At 41.3% G+C, this 18,127-nt stretch overlaps 1 protein-coding gene across 2 annotated transcripts; it reads left to right on the forward strand.

Annotated features, from left to right (window-relative positions):
- The first annotated feature begins 1,871 nt into the window (after nucleotides 1–1,871).
- capn3b (calpain 3b) lies at nucleotides 1,872–17,766 on the forward strand. Of its 2 annotated transcripts, XM_078289704.1 has the most exons (21): nucleotides 1,872–2,197; nucleotides 5,190–5,259; nucleotides 6,181–6,299; nucleotides 7,051–7,184; nucleotides 7,754–7,922; nucleotides 8,430–8,513; nucleotides 8,604–8,695; nucleotides 9,429–9,506; nucleotides 10,384–10,544; nucleotides 11,266–11,435; nucleotides 11,544–11,555; nucleotides 12,460–12,668; nucleotides 12,809–12,845; nucleotides 14,502–14,579; nucleotides 14,704–14,761; nucleotides 14,847–14,911; nucleotides 15,790–15,858; nucleotides 15,956–16,034; nucleotides 16,331–16,447; nucleotides 16,917–16,975; nucleotides 17,102–17,766. In XM_078289704.1, the coding sequence occupies exons 1-21, from the start codon at nucleotides 1,907–1,909 to the stop codon at nucleotides 17,126–17,128; spliced, it is 2,178 nt and encodes a 725-aa protein (XP_078145830.1). In that variant the 5' UTR covers nucleotides 1,872–1,906; the 3' UTR covers nucleotides 17,129–17,766. The 2 variants fall into 2 exon arrangements, with proteins under 2 accessions (XP_078145830.1, XP_078145829.1); XM_078289703.1 differs by lacking the exons at nucleotides 1,872–2,197; nucleotides 5,190–5,259; nucleotides 6,181–6,299; ... (8 more) ...; nucleotides 12,460–12,668; nucleotides 12,809–12,845 and adding an exon at nucleotides 13,699–13,741.
- The last annotated feature ends 361 nt before the right edge of the window (nucleotides 17,767–18,127 follow it).

Here is an 18,127-nt window from a genome sequence, read left to right on the forward strand (position 1 = left end):
AAGTGCAATTTTAGTCTGAGTAGTATCCCCTTGACTTGATTTGGTTTGATTTGATTTGGAAAATAGAAAAATACATGATAAAAACAACAAATATGTATTTGACCCCAGATGATAGCAAAAGAAAATGTTACTTAAAACACTTATTTCAATTGTGGTCCCTGATCAAAGACAAAATAACAATAACTTGACATACAAAACAAAATATGTGAAAAACACAATCTATATATCTATATACATGGCACTTGCTAAATCATCTTAACACTGGAAACTTCTCAGTTTGTTCCAAAGTAATGTTCTCACTTTTTAAACACTGCTTTGGTAAGACAGTTTTTGATTTACAGGAGGAGGCAAGAGGTCCCTTAACTTTGATTGAGTATGAAAGAGGACTACGGATTTTCCTCAAACCTGGTAACTGTGCGCTCATCAGCCGCCAGCATATCCGCCTCAGTTGGCCCCGGACTGGGCCAACTGAATTATCCATAACTACACAAACGGTCACACAACACAAGGAATTAAACATCCAGGCATCTGTTTTACCACTAGGTGTCAATATAGTGAAGAGCAGATACAAGTAATGATGCGTAGCCTACATAGATGATGGTGAACCACTGATTAGAGTAGTGGTAATAATTACTCGAATGGAGATAGCTGATTGGGCCATTAAAATAGTAGTTGAGCTGTAATTTACATTTATGTAATTTTCTACCACTAAGTATGGGGTCTTCCTTCTTAGCAACTGCAGGTAAATTTTAACTTTTGGTTCAGCAATCTATATATAGTTAAAGGAACAGTTCACCCAAAAATGAAAATGTTGTCATTATGTACTCACCCTCATGTCAGTTGAAATACTGGTGAAGTTTGTATGTCAATATAACACACAGCGAGTTAGCTGGCGCAGCTTCATTTCAGCCCTTTCCAGAACAACTGGAGTGAATGGAGACCGCTTGTTTAGAGTTCCAAAAAGGGCAAAAAATGACCATACAATGACTCCAAACACCATAATCCAAGTGTTCTGAAGCCAAACGATTGCACTGTGGTCCCAAAGGTCCAATATTCACCTCAGTACCTCTTAGATTTTCCACACTTGTTCTGCAGTGTGCCAACCACACAATGTCACAACAGTAGCAAGCAGATGTTGCCTTCAAATGCTGTCGGGAGCAGAGCGCGCTTGAACGACCCAAAAGTAGTAAATACAAATGGGAAAGTCAAACTCACAACAAACTTTACCACCAGTGTTTTAGCTGATATGAGGGTGAGCAGATGATGACAAATCTTTGGGTGAGCTATTCCTTTAAATAAATGTGGGTATCACAGTACATATAGGGCACATGTCATCGGACCCATGGCCATACTGCAGTCTATAGCTGCATGTCTTTTCTAGACTTCTTATGATCCATATCCCAAGAGTTTTTAGCACATGTTTTTAACCCAATGTTATTACCCCCAAACCTTGTCTCAGGTAATAATCATCCACATCTTCTATTGATTGTATGGAACAGATTTTGGATAATCCCACTGAACACACATGTGCACTGGAAATGTTGGGAGAGGGCCAGGGACTCTCTTTGAGAAGCCTCCTCCCCTCCCTTAAAGAGGCCTATATTTAGGTCTAGCACCAGGGACGCAACAGTGAATGTGAGAGTGCTGCTGTGACAGTTTGGTTGGTGATTGTGCATGAGCACCGACAGTGTTTCCAACAAATAAAGGAACTGAGAGTGACAGGAAAGGGTCAGAAAGGATACAGGAAGTTTCTTTGGGCTGTTTTGCAAGTTGATGCTCTGCTTCTGCAAATCAGGAAGAACTCATCAGTTTCTTTTTTGCACTTTATGAGCTGACCTCTGAGACAGGCATGTCAAAGGCTGCGGTACGCACTGATAAGACGTGGGGAGAGAGACATTCGGGCAGGATGGCCTTCTTGGAATATACTCAGGTGACGACGCTATCGGACACAGAAGCATCACTCGGGCCGGACGATTGGGTCGACTACCCTCCTGCCGGGAGCAACTCTATCTACACTGCAATTCTGAGCCGAAATGAGGCTGTCAAAGATGCCAAGCGCCTTAAGACATTTCTGGAACTGCGGGACAAATATGTGCGCAAGAAGGTGCTGTTTGAAGACCCTCTGTTCCCTGCAAACGACTCCTCGCTCTTCTACAGCCACAAATTCAACATGCAGCTTGAATGGAAGCGTCCGTCGGTGAGTGCCACTGAGGGACAGGGTAACTATCTCTGGAATCCAACCCATATTTTGTCATCATGCCGTTTAAGCCAAGCTGATACTGCACTTAATATGAAAGTGGTTCTCTAGACTCTTCTCTAAAAGCCCCGTGTGTCTCATCACTTCCTCCAGAGCACATAGGAGGGGTGTGAAGCTGATACGGCCGCATGTTTGCGGGTGCATAGCTCTGGGTTATCACCTTCTAGAGTCACAGACAGCTGACTCACACAGGTGGGCGTTCTCCGCCAGTGCCCGGAAACATAGTGAGGACTCAGTATTAGATTTAGGATATCATAGTTCTCTGATATACATGCTGTGATTGGTAGAGTTCCAGTACTCTGTCTTGGACAACGAATGGTTCCGACTTATAGCCTTGATTACTGTCTTATAAACTTCTTACTGCTCTTGGTGAATAACTTGAAGCTTATTCCAAATTGAGGAGACACACATCCTCAACCCAGAAACGCTGCCAACACACTGACAGATATAAACCCAGACAGACACAGACAGATGCAGACACAGCGCACACAGACTTACAGAGACAAACTGACAGACACATACAAACACATACACATACACATGCATACACACATGCACACACACATGCACGCACGCACGCACACACACACACTATCAACTTGACACATTTTTCAGTGTTTTATCCGTCTGTTTTTGACTGACTCAATACCTTTCAGTTGGAGCAGACTGTTATAGAGGCATACAATTAACATCATTCAAATGTTAAATCAAATTGGAAAATGAAAATACATTCCCATGACAACATTTTATTTCTCCACTTGTATATGCATAATTTGGGTCCTAATGAATTTTTAAATTCAATAATTCGATTTGGATTTTCATGTACTAATAAGACAGTTCTCTGACAAATTGAAAATGGAGATGCAAAGGCCATTTCACACTTCATTTTCTTGCCCTGCTTTGTGGTTAACAATATTCAAATGTTAATGGAAATCTGAAACTTGATTGTTACTTGATGGGTGATTGGAACTTTACTTTTAGCCATTTAGCTGAGATTAGTGCTACATGGATCCCACCCAAGGGTCAGCGGTGGAGCGCTCTAAATTCGGAACATGAGGCTGCATTTTTACAGCCCCTCTGGGCAATCTTGTGATGAGGAAAGAGGAGTCACTGCTATGTCAGGGACTGCTTACTACAGCTGATTTGAGAAATTACTGCACATACAGTGTTGGCAACGTCAATCTCTGCTAATGGAAATAGTCAAACACGATGAAACTGATAAAACAACATCAGCACCAACAAAAACTTTAAACTTGATAAATCACACATTTTAAAGGGGCAGTAAGTCAGATTTTTACTGCCCCATAGCACAAAATGACCATAATATATCTGCAGATGTCTGCAGTGGTTTGATAGGGTCACTGATCAATACCAGTGTCTCAAAGATTACTTTGCTAGGTGCTCAGATTTCTGTTTTTCAAAACTCACTTTCTGGCCTGTAATCTGTTTTGGGACAAAACCTCCCCTCCCGTCCACCTGGATCTTGTTAGCTAGTTTACTCATCTCTATTGTGAAAATGTGACTTTATTATCTATGTCAATTACAGGCCACCATAAGCTGTGCCAGAGATCTGTCAATGTTGTTGCAATACCTAGTGGTCACCAATAGAGGTCAATAAAGATCACATTTCTTAATGCATCTTTAATCTCAACAAACACACTTTTAAGGTGGAAAAATCCTCTACTGATGCAGGATCATGGTCAAGTGTTTTCCAGCCTTGTTCCAAAACACTCCCCAGTTCAAAACTAAATGAAACCAGATCCCTACCAATTTATCTTTAACATGTCGTCGTTTCTCCAAAATGCACTGCACAGTTTTCAGGAGCTAAAAAAAAGCAGCCACATTTTTTGCTGGACAACCACACATGTCTGCGTTTATCCAAAGGAGTATGAAAGGGTTTTGTAAGCCCAAGGATGGGAGAATTTTCTCAACCTATAGACAACCATGTAATGTTTCATGTTCCGTTCCACTCCATTGAAGTGAAAACATGAACATAAGGTTTTCACATGACAACAGTGACATGTGCCCAAAAACAAGGTCCAAATCTGTAGTGTGAGCATAAACCATGTATACACAAATATCTTACTGAAGTCTGATGCTGACCATAAACCATAAAAGCCCTGTAACACACATTGCATATAAAATAGTCGGAGGATGAGTTGATAAGTTGCACTAAGCCCATGGACAGTCAATCATGCTGCCATGACAGAGATGCACAGTTATGAGGTGAGGGTTCTCCGCATTCAGCACAACATTATCACTTGTACAGAGGACTCAGGGGTCGTGACCTCTGGGGACCTCTAACAGCTGGCTCTTCATATATAGCTAATGGGGCTTCACGGTCCCGACTCCCAAGCATTCTTCCACCCAGATAGAGGAAGTGAATCTGACTCGCAGGGTCAAGTCCTCACCATGTCAATCATCTCAAGTGTAGATTTGTAAATACAGATTTTAAGTCCAAATTGTTGTTGAGTTCTGAAGTACCTAATGTGGAAAATAGGCGTGACTTACCACAACGTTCAAGTGGCATTTCATACATGCCTGACTGTCAGACATTTTCCCCATGGATGTAGAAAGTGTAGGCATGATTAACGACTCTATTAGCAGTAATGGGTATCCATTAAAGAGGGGAGGATTGTCTGTTTAATAGCGATTCACAGCCATACAGCTTAACCAAGAAACCATTAAAACAGTTGTGAACAGACTTAATATAGTGCACTGAAGAGGCCATAGACAAGCATCTGTATGTTTAAGATTTGAGATTAAATAAATATCTTTCATTTGTACTAATAGTTACCTAATTCATCTTTGACACTTTCATTTATTAACTAATTTTACAAGGCTTTGAATGATGGCAATAATATGGCAGATCAACTGATATTTCACAACATGCACAGTAATGTCCCCTAACACTTTCTGTTTTCTATAACAGGAAATTTGTGAAAACCCCGAGTTCATCATCGATGGAGCCAGCAGGACAGACATCTGCCAAGGACAGTTGGGTAATATTGAAACTGTTCCTTCCTTTGAATAAATGTCTCAGATGAAGTCAAGCACATTATGCTGCCTATGAAATGTAAAACTCTCTTAAGCTGTGAAGCATGGAAATGTCTTAGCTTTGCATAAGCAAGAATTAACATTAGATTATTGTCAGGGTTCATTCACATTTTCACATATTTAAAAAATTCCTGCCATATTCATAGTATTCCCATGATGTCACATGCATTTCCTACCAATATGGCGCTTTACAATACACACAGCTCGTTGGCTGTGTTTGTCATTTGATTGTAATCAGCTGTTAATTTATTACAATCACCTGTTATTTTCCTTCCAAGATGGCCATGTGGTGATGGAACAGAATACTATGAATAGGCTGACAGTGGCTGGGAAAGGTGTTAACTAGGTCTCCTCTCTTTATAGCTGGAGATTATTCCTCTCAATAAAATTATATAATAAAAAAAAATATATAATGTGTGTGTGATGGCGAGACCAAATTGAGATTTATGTTTTCCATTCTTTTCCAGATTTTCTGTGTATGTCCTCAAAATTATTCAATTCATTTATATGAATAAACTCAGAAACTCTGTCACACACTTATTTTTAAATGAGCTGGTTTAGTTTGGGAGCCGCAGGGCAGCTGAGGACAAACAGAAACAATCCTGTTCAGTTGGCTGACAGAGCAAGAGGAGAACACATGAACCACAACATAGAGCCAAGGCATGTGTGGTGGAAACCGAGCGCGTCCGTCAGAGCCAGGAATACACTGCACTGTTGGGATGAACATGAGAATGAGCCTATCCTTAGTTATCTCACTATGGCTGAGGATTGGCACCTGCAGCGCGGCTTTAACTGACAACTGCATTAGTTTATGAAGCGGTATGTCTGGATCAAGGCCTTTCATAGCTCCGTGAATCTGTTGACAGGTGACTGCTGGCTGCTGGCTGCCATCGCCTGTCTGACGCTGAACGAGAAGCTGCTGTACAGAGTGATTCCCCCGGACCAGAGCTTCACTGAGAACTACGCTGGCATCTTCCACTTCCAGGTGTAGCTGACCTTCCCCCCGGACTACCTACCCCTACCTAACAGACACACACATGCACGCACACACACACACACGCACACACAAATCAACATTTGAGTGAGCAATAAACAAAATCTAAATTCTATATCCTCAAAAATTAAAGTCTGCATTTGAAATAGTGATTGTTATTTACCAGTGCATATATGTGCAATGCAGTGAGAAATACTCTAATGTACATGTAAATACTCTTATGATATTCATTAGATTAGATTAGTTGATTTTAGTTTAGTTTATCTTATTTTATATTAGATTAGCTCAGATCAAATCAGATTAGATTAGATTAGATTAGGTTAGATCAGATCAGATCAGATTAGATTACATCCAATTATATTAGATTAGATCAGATCAGATCAGATTAGAGTACATCAAATTAGATTAGATTAGATTAGATTAGATTACATCAAATTATATTAGATTAGATCAGATCAGATTAGATTAGAGTACATCAAATTAGATTAGATTAGATTAGATCAAAGTGTTAGAATTGCTAGTTGAGTATGTGTATATAACCTATAATGTGTTTAGAATTAATTCAGGAAACAATCAAAACAATCACTCAAAAAAACTAATTGATTAAGAAAAACTTGATTGACCAATACCTGGAAAAATGATTACTCCTATCCTAAACAGCCATCCTTACCTGGCACTAAATTTTCCCCTATGACTCATCACTCATTATCTGTTTTCATTCTGTTGTGTCTACTGAACTCAGTTCTGGCGCTATGGCGAATGGATCGATGTGATTGTGGACGACCGCATCCCCACCCTGAACAACCAGCTAGTGTTTACCAAGTCTCACAGGAACAACGAGTTCTGGAGTGCGCTCCTGGAAAAGGCCTACGCCAAGTGAGTGTGATTAATACTCACGTCTATTAATATCCCCCGCAAAGTGGAGGTGCACAACTCATCACATCCTCACCTCCATGTGCTGCTGTGAATTCATCCAACCTGGTTCAGATTTCCTACCCCTCTCTGATTAACTCACACTGAAAAAAATCTTAACAAGTCACTTAGTCATTGAGTCTTAAAATCTTGTTTTGAAGTGAAAAACAAGTGAAAAAATCTGCCAGTGGAATGAGATCATTTTTAGTTGAACTTTCCAATGCAGTTTCACCTGTTTTGGGAATTTTTTGCAATATCTTGAAATAAGGAGGATCTACTAGTATCAAGATAATGTCACTTGATTCAAGAAAATTTTCACATTATCTCACCTCATTGGCAGATTTCCTTTCACTTGTTTCAAGCAAAACAAGACTTTAAGACCCACTTTTAGACCAAATGTCTTGTTACGGTGTATATTTTTACAGTGCAGTCTCGTCTAGGCTCATTACTCCTGCGTCCTTATGTTTCTCCAATTGGCTGCCGACACGGCCATAATCCCAGACACGTCCGCACTCTGCACACCTCTTTCTCAGGTTGCACGGCTCCTATGAGGCACTGAAGGGGGGCAACACCCTGGAGGCCATGGAGGACTTCACGGGGGGCGTCACCGAGTTCTTCGATTTGTCAGAGGCGCCCGCGGATCTCTACAAGATCATGAGGAAGGCCCTGGAGAGAGGCTCGCTGATGGGCTGCTCCATAGATGTGAGCGTTTAGGAGGCTTACTGTAAGAGTGTTTGCACATGTAAAAGTAATAAAACACAGAGACACAGAAAGAAATATAACAGAGTGTGCAGGTGAGATGAAGAAATCAGGGGGGCTTGGGGTGTTCTGGGATGTCCTGGGACATTTCACCTCAAAAGTAAATAAACAAAAAGGTAAGATGACAAACATGGTTGTATATCCTATGCCACACAGCAACACATTTGACTGAAACATGAAATCAAAAAGTAAAAAGAGAAAAGGAGGTGGATGTTAAGGACATTGTGGTGGCATGCACTGTAAAAATCTCCATGTCTCCAAGTCATTTAGTCTGGTGTTGACTCTTAAAATCTTATTTTCCTTAAAACAAATGCAAAAATCTCCTAATGGGGTGAGACAATATCATCAATTTCATTTTCCCATGCAAATAAAATTTTCTCAAAATGGGAGAAACTGAAATGGAAACGAGTGTAATTTTGTCACCCCATATGACTTGTATGTCTGTTGCAGGTTTTGTCAGCCTTTGACATGGAGAGTCGGACTGATCTGGGACTGGTCAGAGGCCACGCCTACTCCATCATCGCTCTGGAGGAGGTACGGTAAAATTAACAACTAAGTGCGGATTTGGTATTCTTTGTATGAATTACAGATAATGTGCTTCATGCTACATGGTGTTGTTTTTAGTGTGACCAGAGGCCACAGGACACCAAGATTCGCCTGATTCGCATGCGCAATCCCTGGGGCTGGGTTCTATGGAAAGGACCGTGGAGCGTAAAGTAAGATTTGATCTGAGACTTTTGATAACATGCTGGGGTCATATAATATTTGCATATAATTCTGTTTCTCTTAAGTCAGCATTTTGAGAGCATCACATTCCTTAATGTGATGTATATACAGTATATTTCCTGTTGAAGCAGGATGTTGGGGCGGGACATAAAGCAGAGAGGGAGGGATCATTCAAAAGGGTAAACCAATGGGATATCAGTTAGGGAGAGAAAGGCAGTTTTGTTGGATGGGAAGGGCAGAGGGGCGGGATAGTTCAAAAACGTGATGTTTTATTGGTTGGAATTTTTATGTCGCCTCCTGGTACACAATGATGTCACCACAAAAAAATTTCTGTTGTCCCAGGAAGTCAAATTTTGATATAAAAATACAAGAAAATATATATTTTTTAAAATTTGTTTTGGCATAAATTGTCAAATAAGCGGTAGAATGAGCTGAAAAGGTAAAAAAAAAAAATTCATTTCAGTGTGACTTTAAGCTGCTTGGAGTGTAGAAACCATAGACTGCACAGGTTTGCTACACCTGCCAGTGTATTTTGTCAACTACTGGTTTGTGACTGACAACTTTGCCAACAGTGTCACAATTGTCCTGATGTTCAGACATATTAAAACAAAAACGAAGAAATATTTGTGAATGCTATTTGATCCAGGTCTGACCGATAAGCAGCATCCTAGCAGGCCATGCTGTGTTGTGTATGTATCATTTTGTGAACTGACCTTCCCACAGTTCAGACGAATGGTCCACCCTGTCCATCGCAGACAAGGACAACTTAAAGAAGCAGACTGTAGAAGCAAGCGAGTTCTGGTGAGTGAAACCAACGTGACATTGCCTTCATTTCTGCCATTCCATGACTCCTTTCCATCTGTTACGGTTTGTCTTCTTGGACCCAAATGCAGACACGGACAAAGGGTGGATGGCGAAGGAAAAAGGTTTATTGGAAGATGGGTGGTTGGTTGAGGGAATGGGACGAAGAGATGGGTTGAGGCTGAAGGCAGCGAGGCAGAGTGGTGTGGGTGATCCGGGCCAAGCTGGCTCGCAGGCAGATGAGCTGACAGGCTGGCTGAAGTGGCATGGGCAGACGAAGAAACACACAGGAGGAATCCTGGACACAGGAGAAACACGATTAGATGTCAGGCACGAGGCATCACAGGAATAAACTCTGGTACGCTAGATACAGAGTGACCAAGAGAGCGACTACCACGAGTTAGGCAGAACAATCTGGCGGGGAGTGGATGGCAAGCCGAGGTTGATATACTGGTGGTAATGAGTGATGAGGTTCAGGTGTGCAGGTGAAGCAGGAGCCCAGGAGCTGGGGGAGAGAGAGAGCCACGCCCACGCCACACACACACACACACACACACACACACACACACACACACACACTAACAGACACAGACTTACACAGAGAGACAGACCGGGGAGGCGGAGACACAAGGGAGGCAGGGAACACAGAGAAACACAAGGAAAACTAGAGTCACGGCAGGCACCGTGACACCATCTACATTTTCCCAGTTTCTCAAGTTTCATTTTCCCCCCTACAAGCTTCCTCTTCTCTCAGAATTCTGAAAATAAAGAATTCTGAAATTAAAGTCACAATTCTGACTTTAAACTCAGAATTCAGAACTCAAATACATTTTTCACATGTGGCCCTAATCTTCTTCCGTACTTTCCCCCCCACCAGGATGTCCTTTAATGATTTCAAGAGGAACTTCACCAAGCTGGAGATCTGTAACCTGACCCCGGACACCCTGCAGGGTGAGGAGAGAAACAGCTGGACGGTGGCTGTCAACGAGGGCCGCTGGGTCAGAGGCAGCTCTGCCGGCGGCTGCAGGAACTTCCCAGGTTCGCCTCCCCTCTCCCCTCCCCTTCTCCCTCTGTCAGCCTTACAGACTACAGTCAACATGTTTTAATATGCATAAAGAGAGAGTGTATCAGTTTATCACTCTCCCCTGAAGCCATATGGCCACTTGCACCCTGAGTTTCCCCTTAAATTTCCCCTTAAATAGCTTCAAATGTATAAAAATAATACTTTTTCCATACTGTACGACAATGTTATATACAAATTCTGAATCTGCTCGTTCCAATGCTTCACTGAAGCTCTAGCTGCTTATATTGAGTGAAATATCCAAACCCAAGATGACATTTTTTTATGGCTGCACCATTACATCAAATGGAAAACTCTAGATATCTTGTGCCCTGTAATTCAGCCTGACGTATTAACCTTGGGATCTTAACTAGAATTTAAAATGAAGATCTGTAGGCTTGAACAAAGCTTGGCTGCAAAACGTGTGTTTGTAATGATGATCCTGCATGAGGGACTTATCTGAGAGTCATATCTACTTCATAAAACTTCTATTGACACCTTCCTAATGTTTTTTGGAAATTAAAGAATTTCATGAATCTGGGTTTCAATGGAGAGTTTTAGTATCCCATGATGGTGTTTCAGAGGCTTTTCCACCCTGACAAGAATAGAATTCTTAGGGAAAGTCAGAATACTTTTTGGGGCATGAAAACGGTCAAATTCAAAGATATTGAGTATTGGCACAATACACATGTTTTCCAGACACATTCTGGACGAACCCGCAGTACCGGCTGCGTCTGTACGAGGAGGACGATGACCCGGAGGACGAGCAGGTGGCCTGTACTGTGGTGGTGGCTCTGATGCAGAAGGGCCGCAGGAAGGAGCGCAGCAAGGGGGCCAAGCTCTTCACCATCGGGTTTTCCATCTACGAGGTACTGAACACACATGACCTGAACCACTCTGCTTTTCTCCAGCATGATTAAGCTCTCGTACGTACAGCGGAGGTGACATCACATTTCATTTGTGCTTTGTCTCTGTAGGTGCCAAAGGAGGTAATACGCTCATCTGGGGGACGTTACTTTGATGAAGCTTTCCCACTTATGACCTGTGTCTGCAAAGAGACTTTTATGTGTGTGTGTGTGTGTGTGTGTGTGTTTGCTTTAGCAGTAAACAGACTCTTGTCTTATTAAATTAAGATTTAAATTAATTGTATCCAAATATACAATTTAAGAAAATAACAGGAGGTGACACAAAAAGTTAAAGGAACAACCAAGAATATCAAAAATGCTATGGGATGTGATAGTCAGTGAGTCAGTGGTGAGAGCGTGTATGCATGAATGATAAAATAGTGAGTGAAGTGTTGTATGTCAAAAGTAGAACAAAACAGGAATGGGGAGCGTGGAGAGTAAGGAGCAGAGTTTCCCCTTTCTCTCCCATCATGGAACCAGTGGGGTGCGCTCTTATAGGACTGGGAACACCGGGCCCAGGTGTTCCCAATCCATGAACGACCTGACCACACCTACTGGGCGTCTGCAACACAAAACACAAAGACAAGCAGCCAGCCCAACAGTCAAAAGAGGCGGGGTCGTCACAGTATACTTTTGAGTCAGTTTCATAAAAGATTATACTTCATTTAATGCAATTTCATAAATACTTCAGTTAAATTAGAATAACTTAATCCAGTTTGATGGAAATTTGCCAGATAATTGAATTACAAAATAGGCAAAAATATTTTTTGAGTGTAAATATGCACACAACACACAGCATCTGTTAGTCTAGTATTTACAAGATGATATATTTATAGGATAGAGAGCCAATGTAACTTCTTTGACATACAATATGTCCAGTGTGTTTAATTGCATTTTTTAAAATTCAATTATTTGTCAGTTTTGTGTAGTCTAAAATATGTTCTGTCCTCACTATTCCCCAGTGTCACTTGTCTCTTTCCCTCCTCAGTCGCGCGGCTGCATTCAGCATCTGCAGAAGGACTTCTTCCTGTACACAGCCTCCAAGGCCAAATGCAAGACCTTCATCAACCTGCGCGAGGTGACGGAGCGCTTCCGCCTGCCTCCGGGAGAGTACGTCATCATCCCCTCCACCTTCGAGCCCCATCAGGAGGGAGAGTTCATCCTCAGGGTCTTTTCTGAGAAGAGGAGCACCTCCGAGTAAGAATCGATGAGGGCGGGGTTATTTTGGGGATTGCTGACAGTGAAATGGATGCAGAATGTAGCGAGGCGGGAAAAAGAAAGCCATCAACAATGATTTTCAGGAATTCTAATGTAATATCTGCGTGTTTTCCTCTCAGGGAAGTGGAGACCGCAATCGGGTCTGACCAGCCGCAGGTTTGTAACTTGATCCGTACGACTGCACGATATGGTCAAAATATATCACAATTATTCTGACAGATATTGCAGTTGTGATATGACTTAAAATAGCAGTGTAGTTTTTGGATTGTGGGATTGTCTCCCATTGGGCTTCCCACTGATGCCCAATCTCCTCACATTATTCAATAATTCTGATTGACTGTATTCTAAAAATGAATTTAAAAGGCTGGCTTTGCAGTATAGATAACATGCTCTTTCACACTGCAATATCAATATGAATTTGATATATTGTGAATCCCAATTGTGTAGCCTACATTTCCCATCATCTCTCGAAAATCACCCACCTCTCCTGTCCCCATGTGTCTGTTTATCTATTAACTGTTTTCCCCATAAGCGTCAATAACACACCAGAAAATTGTCTTTTCCTTCACATCTTTTCCTCCATTTCATCTCATCTCATCCTTCTCCTATCCGTATACCCTTCTCCTCCTCCTCCTCCTCCTTCTTTCCTGGCCATCAGCAAGACAAGAGAAAGAAAGCGAAGGTAATGGATGCATGTGGGGATCAACTTGCCATTTCTTTTTAACTCTGCTTTCCCCATCCTCGCTTCACATCTTATGCCAGGTTTTAACTACTTTGGCAGTTTTAGCGTTTGGATACACTGATTTCAACCAGTGGAATATGCTCCATGTGAATTAACTATCTTCTTCTTTTCTTTTTCCTCTGTTCTGTGTTTGTCTTTCACCCCAATCATAATCCTCCCAACCCTTGCGTCTCTCTCTTCCCTCCCCTCACCAACCATTTACCCACGTATCCCCCTTCTCCAGCCTATTGTATTTGTGTCGGACAGAGCGCGTGCCAACAAGGAAATCGAGCACGACGGCATTATAGGGGAAAAGAAGAAGAAACCAAAGGTAGTTTCTTCGGGAGGAGAGCAAAGTGTGTATGCATCGACTGTTTCGCAGTCAGACCAAAACACAGACAGTGCTACATAACCATTAGCTCAATGTGACCTTTGACCTGTCGGAACTCCCGGGGACTGACAGCGCTGAAATTCAACCTCGACCGGGTCACATGTCGTCACTGGGAATAAAAAAGCCCCGCTGAAGTACAATCAAGTTTAAAGGCTAACTCATGTCAAGTGGCCCAGCTGCACCTGTTTTCCCATGAGGCCTCAGTGTTTACATGCTTGGCTCTTAATACTCGGTCCAGTTTATTTCTCATATGCTGCTCTCCTCTGGTAGGATAAAGAAATACATATTTTTTTTTTTTTTTAATTTGGAGATATAGATGATATACAGCATGTCAGAGGCAACACATGTCTGAACAAAACTTTTCCTTGCAGTTTTAACTGTTAATTTGATCAAAAAATGGGTTTGGAAATGAGGAGTTTTGTCCACTATTTGGAGAAAGTGACACTCAAGTCTTACAAAAAGATAGACAAAATTAAAACAACTGTGGCTCTTTTACAAAACCTTAAGGCCTCGGTTGACAAAATGGGAACATTTTTACAACATTTGGAATGATAAACTTTTGATGATAAACTTTTCAAACTGCATATGTAGCATTCTGGGATGGGAATCCTTCAAAAGTAAAGTAAACATCCAGTGGACGATTTCCTCTGTTTCTAAGCCCTATGATTTACTGCTGGTTTCTCTCTCATCTATCCATCAGCCAAAACTACTCCAACCTGTGGAAGAGACTGAGGAGGAAAAACAGTTTAGATCCATTTACAAGCAGATTGCTGGGGAGGTGAGTGCTGACTACACTGGGAGTAGAGTTAGGAGGGGAAAATGATAACAGTGCAGGACAGAAACCGAGACCTGAGTGTTACACAGTATTTGAGCTAAGTATCTGTTGTTTCTCCCTCCATCAGGACATGCAGATCTGTGCCAACGAACTCAAGGTGGTCATGAAGAGGGTACTTGACAAACGTGAGTACACCGAGAAGATCATTTTGCACTTTGCACTTTCCTCTTCTACTGCCGAGTGGTCATGTCAAGCTGTGCTTTTCCACAGATAATGAGATAAAGACAGAGGGCTTCAGCCTGGAGACGTGTCGGAGTATGATCGCCTTGATGGACGTATCCTTTCGTTTGACTGAGGCTGAATGAGAGTGCGTGGAGCGGACAGGCAAGCTTGTGACTGGGAGGTTGCTGCTGGTTTGAATCCCTGTACCAATGGGGGGAAGTGAAGGAGCAGTGATGTTACTTCCCCACTTCCCCACAGCAGCCAACATGTTGGAGACTGCAGTCATACTGGGCAGCTCTCAGGTTTGAATGTGAAGCAAGGTGGTGATGGAAAAACAGCGTTTGTCTTCCCTGGATAAAGTAAAAAAAAACAACAACTTCCAAATAGGAATCCCCTCATTTGGGCCAGAGTTGACATTTTTACGTTTTAGGTATTCTTGACCAGAATATCAGTGAGTGTAAAAGTAGAATAAGCTGCATTTCCAAGACCACCAACATTTAGGCCCTAAATATGGACAAAATGAATGTCACGATAATCATAAGATTAATTTTATATTAATATATAACGATATTAATTATATATAACAATATTTGCTAACATATGCAAAGTCACATGTTAATCAAATTGATGTTTGTTGCATTGAAATGCATGGTAATGTAATGAACACTAATTTTCAAATAATAATCCCATAATTTGTCTCAGGTGTCATTTCATGAAAGGTGTCAATATCATTTCATCATGATATGAATCTATTGAAAGATGACAAATGATACTATTGAATTATTACCCAGCCAGCCAACATTAACAAACATCCCAGAGTGAGGAGTTTGCTTCTGGGCTATGGAATCTCTCTTTCTAGTAATAGAGAAAACACACAAGGAGGATTCTCCTTTAAAAGAAAACTGCTGCAAAGTAATCCCAGACACACTTAAAAAAATGCCTTCACCAGCAATGCTATGTAATGTGTTTTCCATAACTGAACCCTCCTCAGACCGACGGGACAGGAAAGCTGAATCTGCAGGAGTTCAAACACTTGTGGAATAAGATCAAACAGTGGCAGGTAGGACAACGTTTTTCCAGCTGAATTCCTAGCCATATTCAAACAGACCTACAAGTTCTCATTTGATCATCCATCTCCTCATCTGCTGTGTTTGCAGTTGATCTTCAAACGTTACGATCAAGACAAATCCTGCTCCATCAGTAGTTTTGAGATGAGGAATGCCGTGAATGATGCAGGTGAAAAAAAAAGGCTTTTCCAGAGCTTATTTAATTGTTTTGCACCTTGGGCTATACACTGACAGTAGTAGTAGTACTTAGTCATGTCCAGTATCTCTCAGGTGTGCAATTCACAACACAGTGGTTAATTTCCATGCTTTCCCACAAGCTTTTTGTTTTTTTCCATAGTTTTACAAATCTGGAAAATGTCAAAATCATTTACCATGTGTTCTAGACCTGTGTGAGAATCCAGTAATCATGACATAGACTGTGGCTGAGTTTGAAGCTAATCTGTGCCTCATCCTCTCCACACCTAGGGTTTCATCTCAACAACCAGCTGTACGACATCATAGCCATGCGCTATGCGGACGAACACCTCAACGTCGATTTCGACAGCTTCATCTGCTGCTTTGTGAGGCTAGAGGGCATGTTCAGTAAGTACAGAACACACTTGGGTTTGTGCATTGACAATAAAACAAACAAAAGGAATATGGTTATCGTGTCGGCATCCGTCTCACTGCGGCAAGTAGGCCCAAACATTTTGGTAAGGAGGGCACAAACGGCACAAAGCTTCATTTAACAAGTGTATGTTGTGGGTCATGGGTCAAAAATGATCCTATGGGTCACTGAAACAGGTGAATAATAGTCTCTTAGGTTTTATGTAATCAAGATGCTTGTTAATATGCCTTTAAATGAACCACTTTTCCTAGAGATATCCTCTTAGATATTATTATTTGATTCAAAGTAGATGAAATACAGAATATTTTACACTATTTGTGACACTTTGGAGGGCCACATTTGGCTCGTAGGCCTTACTTTTCACAGCCTTGCCCTACTGTATGAGTTTGAGGTGAATATAAAAGAGATGGATGGATGCAGTGTGATGTTTTGGGTCTGTTGCAGGAGCATTCAGCGCCTTTGACAAGGACGGAGACGGCATAATCAAGCTCAACGTCCTGGAGGTAGGCCAGTCCTACCTATTTCTGCTATACAAAATAAATGTTAAATCAAACGTGATACTTTTTGTAATTTTTCACTATGAAAGCCTTTATGCTCATCTTCGTCTTTGTCTTTTGCTCTCTTTGCAGTGGCTCCAGTTGACCATGTATTCTTAGGTCAAACTACAGTCAGTGACCATGACGCCTACTTTGTGTTTTCAACTCTCCTCTCCCTGGACTCCACTCGCTTTTCTTTGTCCAAGAGCTTCCCTTAAGAAAGTTTCTTAATGCACAAATGTTTTGATTACAACAAAATCCAAGCCAAAGTTGTGATTTATAGAAATGTTATCTTGATCAGTGGATTGGTGACTCAATTTTCTGTGATATCTTAAGCTAATTTCTGTTGTTACTCTCAAGGTAAGATACGAAGATGCTTTAGATTTAATTTCCAGATTTTTTTTTTTTTTTAAATGAGGCCACAGATTATTTTCTTCTTAATGTGACAGTCAATTTAACGACTGATAACCTATCAATAACAAGGCTGATTGTCAGTGCTGAAGAGAGCAATTCAATCTGGCAAGAAGCTACAATGATCAGTGAAGGCAGTCTAACGTGGAGCTGAGCTTTGTGTGTCAGGACAAATGGAGGTTTGATATGTTGTGATAAAAATATACTTAGTATTGCATTAATATTTTAGCATCATCAATGTCAACAAATGTCTGAATATGAGCCCTGAGTGAATGTTTTGTTTGACAAATCTAAGGAGGGAATACTTTATGTACATTAAGGAGGTATGTATTTGTTTTTAAAATACAATGGAGATGAATTAAGTCAGTTATATTGTCTTTTATTGCTGTACACAAACAGTAGGTGTTAAATGTATATACATACAGTATTACATATAAACATTAAGGCATGGGTTTAAAACGGAACACCACAAAATTCCGCCATTCATATAAGTTACTCCTATATCATTAGACAGTTTGGTCTGGATTTCTCCCGAAACTGATAAACAGAACCGTGACATTGCCTAGAATGATTTTTTGGGTTCTAGTTTCCAAGTTTTGGACTCTGGACTCATGGGTTGAGCTCTCAAAAATCTGAGCGATTTATTTTGGAGTTCTCAAGTTTGCATGTCTAAGAGGGGGGAAGGGTGTGAGTTTGGAGGGAATGTGG

This window comes from Centroberyx gerrardi, chromosome 18 (genome assembly GCF_048128805.1).
Source record: "Centroberyx gerrardi isolate f3 chromosome 18, fCenGer3.hap1.cur.20231027, whole genome shotgun sequence".
NCBI lineage: Eukaryota > Metazoa > Chordata > Actinopteri > Beryciformes > Berycidae > Centroberyx > Centroberyx gerrardi.

Bases quoted from the DNA above. Each gene is read 5' to 3' on its own strand.
- capn3b (XM_078289704.1), top strand. From the start codon at position 1,907: ATGGCCTTCTTGGAATATACTCAGGTGACGACGCTATCGGACACAGAA. The intron at 8,514-8,603 runs GTACGGTAAAAT...TGTTGTTTTTAG, and splicing joins CCATCATCGCTCTGGAGGAG to TGTGACCAGAGGCCACAGGA. The intron at 14,912-15,789 runs GTATCCTTTCGT...AACCCTCCTCAG, and splicing joins GTATGATCGCCTTGATGGAC to ACCGACGGGACAGGAAAGCT.